The sequence below is a fragment of the Lampris incognitus genome, chromosome 8 (genome assembly GCF_029633865.1).
Source record: "Lampris incognitus isolate fLamInc1 chromosome 8, fLamInc1.hap2, whole genome shotgun sequence".
In the NCBI taxonomy this organism is placed as follows: Eukaryota; Metazoa; Chordata; class Actinopteri; order Lampriformes; family Lampridae; genus Lampris; species Lampris incognitus.
In genome coordinates, this window is record NC_079218.1 from 60433795 (window position 1) to 60452456 (window position 18662).

Sequence of the window (18662 nt, forward strand, 5' to 3'; positions counted from 1 at the left end):
CAGACCGTTGTGTTGGTCAGACTGTTGTGTTTGTCAGACTGTTGTGTTGGTCAGACTGTTGTGTTGCTGTAAGACAAGCTGGGTCACATGAACAGCTGGCTTCCTTGTCCTGGATAACAACTATGTATCACAAACCAATCAAATCAAAAGTGTTTTCTTTACATATTCCTCTGTTGGTTTAACTGACAGTGTAAATGAACCCCCCCCCCCGCCCGCCCCCCAACACACACCTCCCTGCCATGGTTACATGCCCCATCCTCCACCCATGCCGTTCATCCCCACAGAGCCACGGCTGCTCCCGTAGTAGCTGTTGTTCATTCCACCCTGATTACCTAACAGGAGAAAGGAATAGAAACATCAAGACCTACCACACACTAACCACAACTACTCACACTACTAACCAGTACTACTAACCAGTACTACTACCTAACACAAACAAGCACAACAAACCAACATTGCTCATTTGCACAACTGAGTGTGTGTATCTGCGAGTGTGTGTGTGGGAGTTGGTGCTTACTATAATCGTTGTAGCCCCCCCCCATGCCTGAGTTGCTGTTGTAACCCCCAGAGTATCCCTGGTTACCATAGGATGACTGGTTGCCTAGGTAACAGAGACAGGCCAATGACAGATTAACACAAACACTTCCAGTTGTCATCAGGTCAACCTACCCCCACCTACCCCCCCCCATACACTTCCCCTAGTTCATGGTCACCCTGTGTCTCTGTCACTTCTCTATCATCCATACAGGAAGTGTTTTGGCTTTGACCTTTGACCTCTATAACGCACTTTCCTGTGATGTTGCTGCCAAGGGAAGTTTATTGTGTTGTTGTTGTGTTGTTGTGTTTTGAAACAGCAGCATAGGCTAATGAGTAAACTGTAAGTGTGTTTTGTTTCTTCTTTTTTGGTACCTACCCATCATTTGACCACCATAGCCCCCGTTACTGCCACCTGCTGTTGAGTTGAGGAACAATTCCACATAACGATGCTCTGTATAGCGGGGGAAGAAAAGATGGAAAACAGGAAGTATAGAAGTGAGAGGAGTGGATAAGAGAGCAGGATGATCAGTGTTTCCTGTCACATGTTCAGTGTGTATTAAACGGGTGCTACACAATTGTTCTGTTTTATTGCATCACAGTACAAAATGTTTGCAACACTCGTGTCACTATCTGACACTGGACCAGATTAGGCTCTTAAGGAGTGGCTGAGCAACAGCACAGCAGACCAGAGACTGGGCTACAAAATTAAGAGCCGTCAATTTCATGACAACACAGTGTTAATTCCCTTGAACATGAACACTACTCACAGCTATGTGTCACACAATCATGCATTCAGATATACTGAAATCCCTGGTTTGAATCCCTTTTGAATTCCGAATAGGTTGTTTAGGTTCAGGTTTCTAATTAGTTTAGTCAATTATCCATTTTATATTCTCTAATTAAGACGAGACCGGTCTATATTTTTCCTAGGATAACAGTCTACGTTATCAAGCCAGACCTATTTTGTGTCAGTTATTTTATCCTCCGAGTTAAACTCGTTTTAGTTTCAGGTGAGTGGGGTAAGTCTACCCTCTAAAATCCCCTTTTCAGGTCAGTTGACCCTTTGAGATTAAACCTTGCAGGACAAACCATTCAAATTCACCATTCAACTCAAAACATCAGTGTACAGTCGGTCACATTCACATCTTAACCTTAATAAATGCAAGGTTACACTTAACAACAGGGTGTCCCTTTCTTTTCAACAGTTCAGTTCAAGTCTCGCTGAGGGAGGTCCGATGGCGCTCAGACAGGGGATTTTGTGTCTATTTATTGCACCACCACAGTGCAACATATTCTCTCGATGTGGGAGATATTTCTACAGTTTGTCCATAATAATATTTGTAAACAAAGGGGTAAGAAGAAATGGTAAGATCCCGTTGAGATCGCTGCTGTGCTGCTGTTCCGGGACAAACGGGGCCTATTTCACCACTAATAATGCGTGATATTTAATACTCTGTATAGTTGATCAGGCCGGATTAACTCTACCAAGCTTTGCATTTGTGATAAATGAACACAGATTTGAATCAACTGATTGAAACGAGACAATCCTGTTCGTGGCGCCACTGAATTACTGACAGTGCGCGATCACCGGTCGCTCCAGGTAAACAACAATGGCGGACGCACTTGCGTCTTTAGTGACGTAGAACAGCTCATTGGTACTTTTGTAGGATCTCTATTCTGTGGTTGGAGCCGTCCCGGTCGCTGCTCCACCCCCTCTGCTGATCCGGGGAGGGCTGCAGACTACCACATGTCTCCTCCGACACATGTGGAGTCACCAGCCGCTTCTTTTCACCTGACAGTGAGGAGTTTCACCAGGAGGACGTAGCACGTGGGAGGATCACGCTATTCCCCCCCAGTTCCCCCTCCCCCCCGGACAAGTGCCCCAACTGACCAGAGGAGGCGCTAGTGCAGCGACCAGGACACATACCCACATCCGGCTCCCCACCCGCAGACACGGCCAGTTGTGTCTGTAGAGACGCCCGACCAAGCTGGAGGTAACACGGGGATTCGAACCGGCGATCCCCGTGTTGGTAGGCAACGGAATAGACCGCCACACTACCCGGATGCCCGTATAATTACAATACTTTGTAGGCATTTGGCTGAGAGCTGTGAGACTGGGCAAGCCTCAGTTATCTTGAATAAAATCATGAATATTCATTAGTTCGAGGATGGGCTCGGTGTTTGGAAGCCTGGCTTGATTAAATTACTCTTACACATACTGACCAAACCTGCTTCAGTACTGACACACTTCCCACTCTGTTCAACCCTGCTTCAGTACTGACACACTTCCCACTCTGTTCAAACCTGCTTCAGTACTGACACACTTCCCACTCTGTTCAAACCTGCTTCAGTACTGACACACTTCCCACTCCGTTCAAACCTGCTTCAGTACTGACACACTTCCCACTCTGTTCAAACCTGCTTCAGTACTGACACACTTCCCACTCTGTTCAAACCTGCTTCAGTACTGACACACTTCCCACTCCGTTCAAACCTGCTTCAGTACTGACACACTTCCCACTCTGTTCAACCTGCTTCAGTACTGACACACTTCCCACTCTGTTCAACCCTGCTTCAGTACTGACACACTTCCCACTCTGTTCAACCCTGCTTCAGTACTGACACACTTCCCACTCTGTTCAACCCTGCTTCAGTACTGACACACTTCCCACTCTGTTCAAACCTGCTTCAGTACTGACACACTTCCCACTCCGTTCAAACCTGCTTCAGTACTGACACACTTCCCACTCTGTTCAAACCTGCTTCAGTACTGACACACTTCCCACTCCGTTCAAACCTGCTTCAGTACTGACACACTTCCCACTCTGTTCAAACCTGCTTCAGTACTGACACACTTCCCACTCTGTTCAAACCTGCTTCAGTACTGACACACTTCCCACTCTGTTCAACCCTGCTTCAGTACTGACACACTTCCCACTCTGTTCAACCCTGCTTCAGTACTGACACACTTCCCACTCTGTTCAAACCTGCTTCAGTACTGACACACTTCCCACTCTGTTCAAACCTGCTTCAGTACTGACACACTTCCCACTCTGTTCAAACCTGCTTCAGTACTGACACACTTCCCACTCTGTTCAACCTGCTTCAGTACTGACACACTTCCCACTCTGTTCAACCTGCTTCAGTACTGACACACTTCCCACTCTGTTCAAACCTGCTTCAGTACTGACACACTTCCCACTCTGTTCAAACCTGCTTCAGTACTGACACACTTCCCACTCTGTTCAAACCTGCTTCAGTACTGACACCACTTCCCACTCTGTTCAAACCTGCTTCAGTACTGACACCACTTCCCACTCTGTTCAAACCTGCTTCAGTACTGACACACTTCCCACTCTGTTCAACCTGCTTCAGTACTGACACACTTCCCACTCTGTTCAACCTGCTTCAGTACTGACACACTTCCCACTCTGTTCAACCCTGCTTCAGTACTGACACACTTCCCACTCTGTTCAACCCTGCTTCAGTACTGACACACTTCCCACTCTGTTCAACCTCCTCTGACATCAACACAGTCCATTGGAGCAATCATATCAACTCTGTTTAATGAGGCCTTTACCTGACCCGCCCTACCTGACCCGCTCTACCAGAACATCTGCAGGTGAGGGTGTTTTATTTGATCAGCCTGCTTATGTGAACATCTGTGAGACTACCAACAACTTTGAGAGTCTTCTCACTTTGGTGGACTACTTAAGGAAATCTAACAAACACGGCAGTTTTAACACTTTTGGATTTTCACAGTTTAATAACTTTGCGAAAATAAAAGATACAGAACTGCCGCTCCCTGAATGCTCCTAGAAAGGCATATTTACGATGAGATCTACCTAGAACGACCAGGAGCGGTCAACACGACCGCTCGTTATGTGTGCGTGATGGTGTGCATCATGTCAGTATTTGTGACGTGTGTTGGTCGCATCGTTTCCTGTGTGAAGTTCCTTGCTGTGTCCTAGAAACACACTAGTGCCCTCCAGTACAGACAAATAGTCTAAACTTGGTGTGATTATGTCCAACATGTCTGGTTACAGACGCTGTTACAGACGCACCATGACTACCACCGAGGCGCTGCAGTATTTACAGGCGTTGGACAGCGGCCATTTTAAATTGTTTAAAAACAGTATTAAAGTTGTTAAAATGTTAATTTTGGTGTCAGTTAGTTTCACAACAGACACACTAATGTGTGTAATGCGTTAACATCTCAGCTGGTATTTATCTTGGCAGACTGTAGGAGTGAAACCCGGTCATTCTAGTGGTAGAGTACCAAGTGAAGTGTCGCGCCCTGTGACGACTCCAGCAGGCGTCAGCCACACTGCTGGTTCAGACGAATGAACACAGTCAGTGGGCTGAGAAGGACTGACTCGGTCCAACCAGGAACCAGAGCAGTGTGTCAGCTGACCAACACTCACGCATGTTAGCTTTGTCCTTGGACATGGATGCCACTGCGTCCTCGTGTGTCGCAAACTCGACATCGGCCTCCCCGGTCACTCTGCCGTCATGACCCACCTCCATGTGGACCCGCACCGGGTTCAGAGGAGAGAAGAACTGCATGCATGAGGGCAGAAACCAAACACACCCAATAAGTGAGTATTAAAAACCAAGATAATAACTACTATCAAAACAAACCACCGTTTATGTTACTGTGTACTAATACACAAGTATCAAAGTTTTGGTATTGTGACAACCCCAGTGTGTGTGTGTGTATTTACGTTATAGATGTCAGTTTCCGTTGCGCGGTACGGCAGTCCTCTCATGTGCACACAATGACCTGTTGTGCTCTGGAAATTGGACCCGCTATCGCCGTAGCGATCTGCCCCTCCTGGACAGGAAGTGAGGTCAGTAGATCATTTACATACAGAAACAACACATAATAACAACAACATTACTTGGACCCGCTGGCAGCCCTGCCTAGACGTTGTTACAAAGTAACACGTGAGCATTACTAAGCACTGCAGCCAACGCACATGCTGAGGCTGATAAAGTACAGAGTCAAAGACATGAACTTAACTTCTCCTTACCTCCATATGCTCCTCTCCTCCTGTCATAGGAGCTTATTCGGCTCATTCCATTGTAGCCGCCCCCACGGCCCCCTGCGCCTGGCCTGTCGTAGGGTCCAGGCCGCTGCATACCCCCCAGAGCCTTACGATGCGGCTCGTAATGGGTCCTCACCTCTGCACGGCTGGACTTAAAGATCTCTATGTATCTGTGAGAGAAGAGACAGACAGACAGACACACACACACACACACACAATCATTTGTGGATGAGTCAGTTTTCCTATTGCAGATTTGAGTCTGTCTGTAAATTTCTTATTTATTTCATCTCTCATTCAGTGCTCTGATTGGCTAATGTTTCAGTAGCCTTGGCTTTCTGTCGCCAAATCAGCATTGAGTGCTGAATCTCAGATATGCATCATCTCATCTCAACTCTCATCATCAGCCGCTTCTCCAGGGTTGGGTCGCAGTGGCAGCAAGTTAAGTAGGGCACTCCAGACGTCCCTCTCCCCAGCAATGCCCCCCAGCTCCTCCTGGGGGATCCCAAGGCGTTCCCAGGCCAGATTGGACATGTAGTCCCTCCAGCGACTTCTGGGTCTACCCCGGGGTCTCCTCCCAGTTGGATGTGCCTGGAAAACCTCCAAAGGAAGGCACCCAGGAGGCATCCTAATCAGATGCCCGAACCACCTCAACTGGCTACTTTCGACACGAAGGAGCAGCGGCTCTACTCCGAGCTCCCTCCGGATGTGTGAGCTCCTCACCCTATCTCTAAGGCTGAGCCCAGACACCCTACGGAGCGCCTTGAGATCCTGTCCCTGTCCATGAATATCACAAACAGAATGGGAGACAAGGAACAACCTTGGCAGAGTCCTGACACCACCGAAAACGTGTCTGACTTTGTGCCGAGAATATGGACACAGCTCTCACTTTGATTATACAAGGACCGGATGGCTTGTAGCAACTGCCGTGGTACCCCATACTCCCACAGTACCTCCCACAGAGTGTCCCATGGTAAACGGTCCTAAGCCCTCTCCAAGTCCACAAAACACATGTAGACTGGATGGTCAAACTCCCATGCCTCCCTCAGCACTTCTGCAGGGGTAAATAGTTGGTCTGTTGTTACACGGCCAGGACGGAATCCGCACTGTTACTCCTGGATCCGAGGTTCGACAATCGGTCAGAGCCTCCTTTCCAACACCCTAGAGTAGACTTTACCAGGGAGGCTGAGCAATGTGATGCTCCGATAATTGGAGGACACTCTCCGGTCCCCGTTTTTAAATATGGGGCCCAACACCCCAGTCTGCCACTCCATAGGTACTGCCCTGACCTCCATGTGACACTGAAGAGGCGTGTCAGTCAAGACAGCCCAACAATGTCCACAGCCTTCAGCATCTCAGGACGAATCTCATCCACCGAGGAGCTTCTTAACTACCTCAGAGACCTCAGCCTGGGATATGGATGGGGCTTCCCCCGAGTCTTCAGACTCTACCTCCTCCACTGAGGATGTGTTAGCTGGGTTCAGGAGCTCCCCAAAGCATTCTTTCCACCACCTGACAACATCCCCAGTCTGGGTCAACAGTTCCCCTCCCCGGCTGTGAGGCCAACCAAAAGTCCTCCTCCATATCTTTGATAAACTCCTCCCACACCTGAGTTTTTGCTTCCGCAACCACCGAAGCCACAGCCCTTTTGGCCTCTCAGTACCTGTCTGCTGCTTCAGGAGACTCCCTGGGCCAACCAAGCCCGAAAGGCCTCCTTCTTCAGCCTGACAGCTTCCCTCACCGCCGGTGTCCACCAGCAGGTTCTTACATTACCACCTTGACAGGCAGCGATGACCTTATGATCACAGCTCCTACCTGCCGGATCTGCAATAGAGGCTTTGAACATGGCCCACTCAGACTCCATGTCCCAGCCTCCCTCAGGATACACAAGAACTTCTTCCGGAGGTGGGAGTTGAAGACCTCACGGACATGGGCCTCCGCCAGACGTTCTCAGTTCACTCTCACTACATGTTTGGGTTTGCCGGGTCTGTCCGGCGGCCTTCCCTGCCATCTGATCCAACTCACCACCAGGTGGTGATCAGTTTACAGCTCTGCTCCTCTCTTCACCCAAGTGTCCAAAACATCCGGCCGCAGATCTGATGATACGACCACAAGGTCTATCATCGATCGTCAGCCTAAGGTGTTCTGGTACCAAGTACACTTATGAACTACCTTATGTTCAAACATGATGTTTGTTATGACCAATCCATGACTCGCAGAGAAGTCCAATAACAAGGCACAGCTCGGGTTCTGATCGGGGAGGCCGTTCCTCCCAATCACGCCCCTCCAGGTTTCTCCATCTTTGCCCACGTGAGCATTGGAAGTCCCCCAGCAGAACTATAGAGTGGATAATTCCCTGAATAGGCTGAACCCTATCCAGGGAACCACCCAGAGACTCCAAGAGGGCTGGATACTCCAAACTGCTATTCGGTGCATAAGCACCCACAACAGTCAGAGCCTTCCCTCCAGTGACTCGCAGTCGTATAGAGGCGACCCTCTCATTCCCCGGGGAGAACTCCAACACAGCGGCGCTCAACCTGGGACCTAGTCAACTCCGGAAAACAGTCCAGCCCCTCCCCAGGAATTTGGTACCAGAGCCCATGCTGTATGGAGGTGAGCCCAACTATATTTAGTTGGTACTGCTCCACCTCCTGCACCAGTTCAGGCTCCTTTCCTGCCAGAGAGGTGACATTCCACGTCCCGAGGACCAATCTGCAATGCCGGAAGTCGGCGTGCACCGGTCCCCACCTTTGCCTGTCGCCTGGCCTGCATTGCACCCTACCCCAATGCTCATCCCCATGTGTGGTGGGTCCACGGGGTGGTGGCTCTATGTTGTTTTTTCTGGGCTGGGCCCAACCAGGCCCCATGGGCCAAGGCCCGGCCACCAAACGCTCACCGGCGAGCTCCCTTCCAAGGTCAAGCTCCAGCAGGGGGCCCCGGTTTCCCTTTTCCAGGTGAGGTGTTGTAGCTCTGCTGGTGTACTTTCATTGGGTTTCTTGGGAATCGCTCTTAGTCTGGCCCCTCCCCTTGGACCAATTTGCCTTGGGAGACCCTACCAGGAGCTACTGCCCCTCCACCACGTGAGGGGTTTGGGTGTCCCGGTGATCCTGGGAGCTATGTTGTTGGGGGCAATAGCTCCTGGTAGGGTCTCCCAAAGCAGATATGTAACACCACAACAGAAACATTTTTCCTGTTTTCTCTTTATTCAGATTGTAAATTTACACAGACAACGTCAAATAAACAGGTTTTTCTGCTATCCCGACTATTTACTGATTCACTTTAATTTATTTTGATTTCTCCTCCCTGTTTGGACAGAGCAGACCTCTCTGGTCCCGCCCCTCCTTCACTGTGATTGGTTGGTGGAACTAGAAGTGACATTGATGAGCTGTGCATTCATTAAAAGTTTATATAGCCTCATCTTTGGAAAGAGGAGGAGAACTCACATTGCTCTAGGCTTTAAAAGAGGTCAGGTCTGCTCTGGGTCAAGAGCGCTCTAAGCAAATTTTTCAGATACAAAATATTGACCTCTGACTTTCTATCCTGCTACCAATCACACATTTTTTAATCGTATATGCATGTTTACCTGTGCCCAATCCTCTCCTTGTGTTTTTTCAAAGCTTTCTCGGCGATCTCCTGAGTAGAAAACTGAACGAAGGCTTCACCGGTGCTCCTGCCCTGGTAGTCCATGGGTAGTGTGATGCCATTAGGAACAATCTCTAAACCTACAAAAACACAGATTAGATTTTATCCAATCAGTTATATCATATTATAGACTGGTACCTTTTGGGGATCAATCTTCAGTGTTTCCAGATTAGAAACATTATGACATCATGATTATTCGACTTCTTATATTAACAAGTAGTTTACTGGTAAGATAATGGGTGTGAATCCCCCCCCCCATTTTTCCTCCCCAATTGTATTCGGCCAATTACCCCACTCTGCTGAGCCGTCCTGGTTTCTACTCCACCCCCTCTGCCGATCTGGGGAGGGCTGCAGACTACCACATGCCTCCTCCGATACATGTGGAGTCACCAGCCGCTTCTTTTCAACTGACAGTGAGGAGTTTCACCAGGGGGACGTAGTGCGTGGGAGGATCACGTCATCCCCCCCAGTCCCCCCCCCCCGAACAGGCACCCCGACTGACCAGAGAGGAGCTAGTGCAGCAACCAGGACACATACGCACATTTGCCTTCCCACCCGCAGACACGGCCAATTGTGTCGGTAGGGACGCTCGACCAAGCCGGAGGTAACACGGGGTTTTGAAGCGGTGATCCCTGTGTTGGTAGGCAACGGAATAGACCGCCACGCTACCCGGATGCCCTGGGGTGTGATTTCTAAACTCATTTTCAATAACAACTTTCTGTGGCAGCGTCTTGGATCTACTGTATCTAATTTTTGTTGTCAAATGTGTAATAAAACATAACATCTTTGATCTTCTCAGACTTTTGGTCTGAACTCCAGATACTAGTTAAAATGGACAGACAAACAGACACGTAGTTTGACAAAACAGATAGAGAGGAGGAGGAGAAGGGGGGCGCTCCTTACCAGAGAAGAACTGGACGATCTCCTCCTTGCTGCAGCCAAAGGGGAGGCCCCGGAGCCGAACCAAACCCTCCCCTTCGGGCTCTGGACAGCCTGGACCCGTGTGTTTAAGAACCCAGTCCATCTCCACACTGTTGGATTTAAACACTGACAGACAGGCAGACAGACAGAAAGAAAGACCATCATACACACAGTCAGAGGGTGAAATAAACAAAAAGACAAAGACAGACAGAAGGAGAGACGTGGGGGAAAGGTAGAATGTTAAAAGCACGTTCATCTTTGTCATGTCAAGCTAAAAGTTTCCCTCCTTTTCTCTACTCCTCCGTTTAAGACTGGATCTCTTCATATTTGTATGACATCAACATGTCACGATGACAACAAAAAGAACTACAATCTTCTTCTTCTTTCAGCTTGTTAGCTGTTCTAAGGGGTCGCCACAGCAGCTTTTTGCCCTCCATAGCTTTCTGTCTGTCTCTCCCGCAGTCCAACCCTCCTCATGTCCTCCTCTATCTGGTCTCTCTATCTTTTCCTTGGTCTTCCTCTTTTGCCAGGTATTTCGAGGTCCGATACTTTTATAGTCTATGCCTCCTCTCTGTACGTGCCAAAACAATCTCAATCTTGTCTCTCTCAACTTCTCATCCATTCCTCTGATCTTGAACGTAGCTCAAGTCTTCATTTCTCTTTCGGCCTTTTCTAGTCACTCCCAAGGACCAACGCAGCATGTTCATCTCTGCTACCTGTAATGTAGATTCTAGCCTCTCTGTTGTCACTGCTTCCATACCATAGAGCATGGCAGGCCTGACCATTGATTTGTATACTTTGCCCTTTATCCCCAACAGCACTCTTTTGTCTCAAAGTACTCCAGCTACCTTTCTCCACAAATTCCACCCTTATTGTGTCCTTTTCTTGACTTCCTTCTTACCACCGCCTTCTGTCTATATTGTCGATCCTAAGTACTTGAATTCATTCACTTCTGGGGAATCTTCTCCTAAGGTCAATTGTGGACTTTCTACTTGCTTATTTATACACAGGTACTCAGTCTTTGTTCTGCTGATCTTTAGTCCTCTAATCTCTAGCGCTTCGCTCCCATCTTCAACAACAACACAAAATCACAATTAATATTTCTGATGAAGTAAAATGTTTCCTTCAGGATGAGTAAAGTCTCCCACAGACATGCTTTCTCAATGGGATTCTCTCTCACCTTCTACATATCTGTGTCCCAGTGTCTCTCGATCTTTCTTCACTGCAATCTTGAGGTCTTCCTCAGTCTCCACCTCCACAAACGCCTCTCCGCTGGGCCGCCCCTCCCTGGTGTAAGTGAAGTGGATACTGTTCCCACCATTGGCGATCTTACAATCTGGAAAAACACAATCATACACAATAAGACAAGACAGCAGCAGCAGTAGCAGTAGTAGTAGCAAAAGTCCTACAAGTCGTAATTATAGTAGTAATAATAATGTCGTAGCAGTACCACCAATAGTCGTAGTTGTTGAGCTAACAGTATTAGTCAAGTCAAGTCAATTTTATTTGTATAGCCCAATATCACAAATTTGCCTCAAGGGGCTTTACAGCAACACAACATCCTGTTCTCAGACCCTCACATCAGATAAGGGACAACTCCCTAAAAACCCTTTAACAGGAAGAAAAAACAAGAAGAAACCTCAGGGAGAGCAACAGAGGAGGGATCTCTCTCCCAAGACGGACAACATGCAATGGTGTTGTGTTTACACAATTTACAGAATAAAATAATTTAAAGCGGATAACAGAATTACAATGGCATTATAAAATATATGAAGAATATGATGAGGACAATGCCAAGCAGTGTCCAAACGCCAACAGAACAGCCCAGGACCTGAACCATGCGACCAGCATCACCCTGCCACCAGCTGACCTCTTTTTAAATTTGGGTACACACAGAAGCCCTGTATTTTGACAGCGAAGAGCTGGAGATGGAATGTATGGTTTAAGGAGATCAGACAGGTAAGATGGGGCAAGCCCATTTAGGAGTTTATAAGTCAGCAGAAGCACCTTGTATTCTGATCTAACATGGATAGGAAGCCAATGAAAGGAGGCAAGAATTGGTGTAATATGGCCAAATTTCCTAGATTTGGTTAGGATTCTAGCAGCAGCATTCTGAACCCTCTGAAGACTTTCAGTACTAGCATGTGGCAGACCTGAGAACAGAACATTACAGTAATGAAGTCTGGATGAAACAAATGCATGTATTAGAGTCTCTGTGTCAGCCATGGAGAGAAAAGACCAAATTTTAGCTATGTTACCTAAGTGAAAAAAAGTAGTCTTGGTGATTTCTTTAATGTGCTTATCAAAGGAAAGGCTGGGATCAAACATAACACCAAGATTTTGACTGCCACACTTTGTGAAATCACAGAGTTGTCGATTGCTATCATTACTTGATCAAATTTGTGTCTGTGTCTAGCAGGGCCAATGACCAGCATCTTGGTTTTATCAGAATTTAAAAGCAGGAAATTTTGTGACATCCAGTTTTTCACAGCAGCCAAGCAGGCCTCTAAATTAGACATTTGAGTATGATCATCAGCTCTTATAGGCACATACAGCTGAGTATCATCAGCATAAGAATGGACGTTTATTCCATAACTGCGTATAATTTGGCCAAGAGGTCAAATATAAAGAGAGAAAAGTAGAGGGCCATGTACTGAGCCCTGAGGTACACCATATTTAACGTCAGAGAATGTTGATGTAATATCACTATAGCAGACACAATGTGTTCTTCCAGATAAGTAAGACTTAAGCCAAGAGAGAGCTAAGCCAGAGTGAATTCAGGGAGCGGCAGGTCTGTATCTTTTTTTTCGCAGTTATTAAACTTTGAAAATCCAAAACCGTCAAAATGACGGTCTTGGTCGTTCTAGTGTTAAGTGAGCGAAGAGGTGAATAAAACATTTGCTTCCAGTGGCAAAATAAATTTGCATTTTCCCTTCACATAGAGTTCAACTTCGGTAAACTTTGACCGGCGAATCTGTAGCCTCAAACAATAGCAAAGACATGTGTGTGGTTGACCTCACTTGGCTGTGATTGGCTGTAGTTTTCTTAGTGAACCAGGATGTACGGTATTGTACGACATTGTCTGTGAAAACTACAAACTGTCCCACAAGAGAGATGCTGCCTGGCTGGGAGTGAGTTGGGACACAGGCATTGACCGGAAATAAATGGAAATTTTGTTTATAACATCAATTCATATTTTGAGGTATACAAATATAACTTGTACACCAATGTTCTTCCTCCGTATTTGTCCATAAAACTATGATGACATGTACTACTGATACTACTATCGGCTGCTTCTGTTAGCGGTCACCACAGCTGATCATTCATTTCATCTCTTCCTGTCCTCTGCATCTTCCTCTGTCACACCAGCCACGTGCATGTCCTCCCTCACCACATCCATAAACCTCCTCTTTGGCCTTCCTCTTCTCCTCTTCCCTGGCAGCTCCATATTCAGCATCCTTCTCCCAATATGGCCAGCATCTCTCCTCCACATATGTCCAAACCATCTCAATCTCGCCTTTCTTGCTTTATCTCCAAACCATCCAACCTGAGCTGTCACTCTAATATACTCGTTCCTAATCCTGTCCTTCTTCATCATTCCCAACTCCAGCTCCGCCTCCTGTCTTTTTGTCAGTGCCACTGTCTCCAAACCATACAACATAGCTCGTCTCATAACCATCTTGTAAACCTTCCCTTTAACTCTTGCTGGTACCCTTCTGTCACAAATCACTCTCGACACTCTTCTCCACCCACTCCACCCTGCCTGCACTCTCTTCTTCACCTCTCTTCTGCACTCCCCGTTACTTTGGACAGTTGACCCCAAGTATTTAAACTCATCCACCTTCATCACCTCTACTCCTTGCATCCTCACCATTCCACTGTCCTCCCTCTCATTCACGCATAGGTATTCCGTCTTGCTCCTACTGACTGACTTTCATTCCTCTTCTCTCCAGTGCATACCTCCACCTCTCCAGGCTCTCCTCAACCTGCACCCTACTCTCGCTACAGATCACAATGTCATCGACAAACATCAGTCCACGGAGACTCCTACCTGATCTTGTTCGTCAACCTGTCCATCACCATTGCAAACAAGAAAGGGCTCAGAGCCGATCCTTGATGTAATCCCGCCTCCACCTTGAACCCACCTGTTATTCCAACCGCACACCACACCACTGTCACACTTCCCTCATACATATCCTGCATCACTCCTACATACTTATCTGCCACTCCTGACCTCCTCATACAATACCACACCTCCCTTCTCGGCACCCTGTCGTATGCTTTCTTTATATACACAAAGACACAGTGTAACTCCTTCTGGCCTCCTCTATACGTCTCCATCAACGGTCTCAAAGCAAACATCACATCTGTGGTGCTCTTTCGTGGCATGAAACCATACTGCTGCTCACTGATCATCACCTCTCCTCTTAACCTAGCTTCTATTACTCTTTCCCATGTCTTCATGCTGTGGCTGATCAACTTTATACCTCTGTAGTTGCTGCAGTTCTGCACATCACCCTTAGTCTTGAAAATCGGTACCAGTATGCTTCTTCTCCACTCCTCAGGCATCCTCTCGCTTTCCAAGATTGTGTTAAAGAATCTAGTTAAAAACTCCACTGCCATCTCTCCTAAACACCTCCATGCCTCCACAGGTATGCCATCTTAAAACTATGATAACATGTATAAGTGAGATCTTTCTCTGGACTTCAGTACACATTTCCCTGTCGCAAAACCAACAACCACTCATGGGTGACTGACAAGCACAACTGCGGAGTACAAACCAGCAAACCGTTTGCATCACATCCTGCACAGCCCACATTCAGCACGACAAAATACGAATTTACCCTTGGCAAGCGATGGTCATTTGCCTACATTTGCACGTGTGACCGTAGCCTAAATCATTTGGTTCTGGATTTATCGACTTCTTGTTTAGTTTTTGTGCATCGAACAAGTCATAAAGGTTTTCCAGTTCAAATTGGATTGTGGTACAGACTGTTTCTGGAGTTAAAAAAGTAATCAAACCAACCACAGCAAATCACAGCATGATGCAATGCACTATGGGTTTACAGCAGAGCGTTTTTACATGTTGTATTCCGCCCATTTATTCATGACATTTTCCTTCTTTTTCAGACCACCATTCATGTTAATACATCACTCCTTCTCTTCTTTAGCTTGTTATCAAGCTAAAGCAACCAAAATATTCTGCTTTCAAACAACAATGGATTGCACTCATATCCTAATTTCCACATTTTGGTGTGGAATTTAATCAAAGTATGCTTGGTATTTAGCAATCTGAAGTGAACTCGACCAAAACAATTTAACACTGCTGTGGACTCTGATCTGGCCTTTTTAGAAGGTTATACGTGTAAACGGTCTGTCATATCTTATTGCATGTTCTAAAATGTTCTATTCAGTCTATTTATATTCAAGATTCCCAATAACTTCATAATGTTCACGGAAATACAGAGATACATGAATCACAGTCCGAAGTAAAGATGAAGATATGGCATCTTAATGATCCCTATGCTAACTAAATGACTGATGGCCCAATGTTCAGATCAAATGATGGTACTCTTAAAACTTGGATGACTGAATGAGAGTCTCTGGTGCAGCCTCAATGTACCTGAGAAGAACCGAGCAACTTCATCCAATGAACAGGACCAGGGCAAACCTCTGACCCGCACCACGTAGCCTTCATCAGCCATGCCCTCTGCTGCCACCAACAGGATAGGAGGGCAAGAACACAGAAAGGAGAGGACAAGGAGGTTAGGGAACATTTTGACAAAATGAATTACAGAAGGAGCCTCAGGGAAACGTCCAGCAGGTAAATGAGAACCCAGTTGAATGATACGTGTAGTCTACTGTCTTTATGTAGTGATCCATATAATCTACTGTCTATGTCGTGGTGCATGATCCACTGCTTATCTGGAGTGATATGTATGAGCTAGTGCAGGGGTGAGCAGTCTTATCCAGAAAGGGCCAGTGTGGGTGAAGGTTCTTGTTCCAACCAAGCAGTTACACACCCGATCCCCCTAATCAACCAGTAGTCTTTGCTGGGGAACTTGATTAGGAGGCACAGGTTTTCTTCACCCCCACCGGCCCTTTGTGGATAAGACTGCCCCCCACCCCTGATCTCGTGTCTATATGTAGTAATATGCAGTGTACTGCGTGCACGTTTCAATACGTCGTGTGCTTTTACAATAGATGTGGGGAGCTGTTGTCTGTGTGTACCATGTGTATGTTACTGTGGTGGTATGCTACTGTGGTAGTATGATACTGTGGTGGTATGCTACTGTGGTAGTATGCTACTATGGTAGTATGTTACTGCGGTAGTATGTTACTGTGGTAGTATGCTACCGCGGTAGTATGCTACTGCAATAGTATGCTACTATGGTAGTGTGCTACTGTGGTAGTATGCTACTGTGGTAGTATGCTACTATGGTAGTGTGCTACTGTGGTAGTATGATACTGTGGTAATATGCTACTGTGGTAGTATGATACTGCGGTAGTATGATACTGCGGTAGTATGTTACTGCGGTAGTATGATACTATGGTAGTCCTACTATGGTAGTATGATACTGTGGTAGTATGATACTATGGTAATATGCTACTATGGTAGTATGATACTGTAGTAGCATGCTACTATGGTAGTATGCTACTGTGGTAGCGCGATGCTACTGCGGTAGCGCGATGCTACTGCGGAAGTGCGATAGTAGCGGGTTAGAGCCCGGGCGGGTCGTCGCCGTCCGGGGACGCAGCTCACGTCTCCTTCCGCTGCTCAGTTTGAATGAGTGGGGTTAGCATAAGGAGCTAGCGACCGACTTCCACCAGCCTCTTACGGCAAACCACGAGCCCCGAGCCCTGCGGCGAGCGGCCGCGTGGACGGGCTGAACACGCGCGCCATAAATCCGCGTTTAGTGACGTTGTAAGGACTCAAACACTTCCGACGGGCACGCGAGTGTCGGTGAGAGCGGCGTGTCTCCTCGGCAGGCAGACAAAGACGCGCAGGCCTCAGACACAAACCGCTGCCCGCGGCGGGGAAGCCGCACGCCGGGCCGGCCGCGGACCGAGACCCGCAGCCCCCACGCACACCGAACCCGACGAGCCGCGCACAACGCGCACAATTCTTACCTTCTGCACAAAATCGGGTTTTTTGGGGGGTTTTCTTTTTCAGCGTGGCGCTTCGCTCACCCGGTCCCCTGCTACTCCTACTGCGCAGACGCGCGATTTTCCCTGCCGGAGTCACACTTCCGGAGACCGGAGGAGCTGTGACGTCACTAACATGTAGCCGAACAGAGAAAGGGCAAGATGGAACAGCGATGTTACAATTGGGAATACATCTTTGTTTGTTTGTTTGTTTCAGAATGGCACCACGGACACATCCATCCCATTCTGGGATGACTTTGGTAATGTTTAATCATATGAACAGGTCACGGTGGTTCATGACTTTCCCATTCCACGTAGAGAGTTTAATTCCACAGCACGTGCACTTCCTCTTGGATGACTCAGTTCATGACGAGTCATCTGTGCGGCGGGCAGACTAGAGCTATGCTTCCCTTGCTCGTGTCACATGGACTTGAACTCAAGGACAGAACATTTATCAATAAGCATAGCAGAAGAATCTTCCAAAGAAGGGATAAAGTGATAGCTAGAGGGAAGTTCTACTGGAATTCCTGTGTTGGGGACCCTGAGTGGAGCAAGGCCTGCTTGTTACCATATTAAACGTTCTGTGTTTCAAACAAGGTCAGAGAGGTTACTCTCGAGCTCCTGCACAACATATCCCCAAGTGACGCGCTTATACGTGCTGATGCTGCTGCACTTCCTGTGGAGACGATGAAGGAAGAGACTCCTCTTCATTTAGGTTTTTAGTTGTTCAGTAACAAGTAAGTTTTGGAAAGATCTAGGATCTCACATTTTCCTAAATGCAAACATCACACATCCCTTTACCCCAAAAGAAATAGTTTGTTATTATGGCAATTCACAAAACAAAATCTTGGAACATGTACTTCATTTTTTAATTTTACTGGCAAAATTCTTTGTACACGAGCATAATTTTTTCTAATTCCCGACCTTATCTGCAACATTTCCTGCTTGGATCTCTCTGAAGTTGTATTGGACTATTGAAAGACAACAAGATGGCCTTACGGTCGCTCCATCCCACTTCTGACACCAATGTAGCGAATTCGGGGGACAACGCAACCACAGGAGCTGCCGCGGCCGGGAAGCGATCCCGTATCGCCCGCACCGCAGGAGGCATCGCTAACCGCTAGACTAAAGGGTCAGACCCGCCAGCCAGCCGAGCGGTTAGTGACGTCGCCTTGTGGTGCAGTACATCCGTATCGAATCCCGCACCGGGCAAGAAAATAACCGGTTACATTGGTGCCAGCGGTGGGATCCGGAAGTGTGCCGATCCTCAGAAGTCTCTTCTACTACTACTGCTGTTGCTGCTTCTACTACTACTACTACTACTACTACTACTACTACTACTACTACTACTACTGCTGCTTCTACTACTGC

General features: G+C 47.3%; 1 protein-coding gene across 3 annotated transcripts; it reads right to left on the reverse strand.

Moving 5' to 3' along the window:
* Positions 1-235: 235 nt before the first annotated feature.
* On the reverse strand, positions 236-17349 carry hnrnph1l (heterogeneous nuclear ribonucleoprotein H1, like). Of its 3 annotated transcripts, XM_056284682.1 has the most exons (11): positions 17277-17349; positions 15769-15855; positions 11326-11481; positions 10128-10271; positions 9166-9304; positions 5571-5755; positions 5262-5371; positions 4962-5097; positions 914-988; positions 518-601; positions 236-332 (listed from the first exon to the last, which is right to left on the reverse strand). In XM_056284682.1, exons 2-11 carry the CDS (start codon positions 15848-15850, stop codon positions 244-246), a joined length of 1200 nt encoding a protein of 399 aa, XP_056140657.1. In that variant the 5' UTR covers positions 15851-15855; positions 17277-17349; the 3' UTR covers positions 236-243. The 3 variants fall into 3 exon arrangements, with proteins under 3 accessions (XP_056140657.1, XP_056140655.1, XP_056140656.1); XM_056284680.1 differs by lacking the exon at positions 236-332 and having other exon boundaries at positions 382-601; XM_056284681.1 differs by lacking the exon at positions 236-332 and having other exon boundaries at positions 382-601; positions 15769-15858; positions 17277-17342.
* Between the last annotated feature and the right edge of the window lie 1313 nt (positions 17350-18662).

Bases quoted from the DNA above. Each gene is read 5' to 3' on its own strand.
- hnrnph1l (XM_056284680.1), bottom strand. From the start codon at position 15,850: ATGGCTGATGAAGGCTACGTGGTGCGGGTCAGAGGTTTGCCCTGGTCC. The intron at 5,372-5,570 runs GTAAGGAGAAGT...CTTCCTGTCCAG, and splicing joins GAGGAGAGGAGCATATGGAG to GAGGGGCAGATCGCTACGGC. The intron at 989-4,961 runs GTGAGTGTTGGT...CCCGCTATACAG, and splicing joins CAAGGACAAAGCTAACATGC to AGCATCGTTATGTGGAATTG.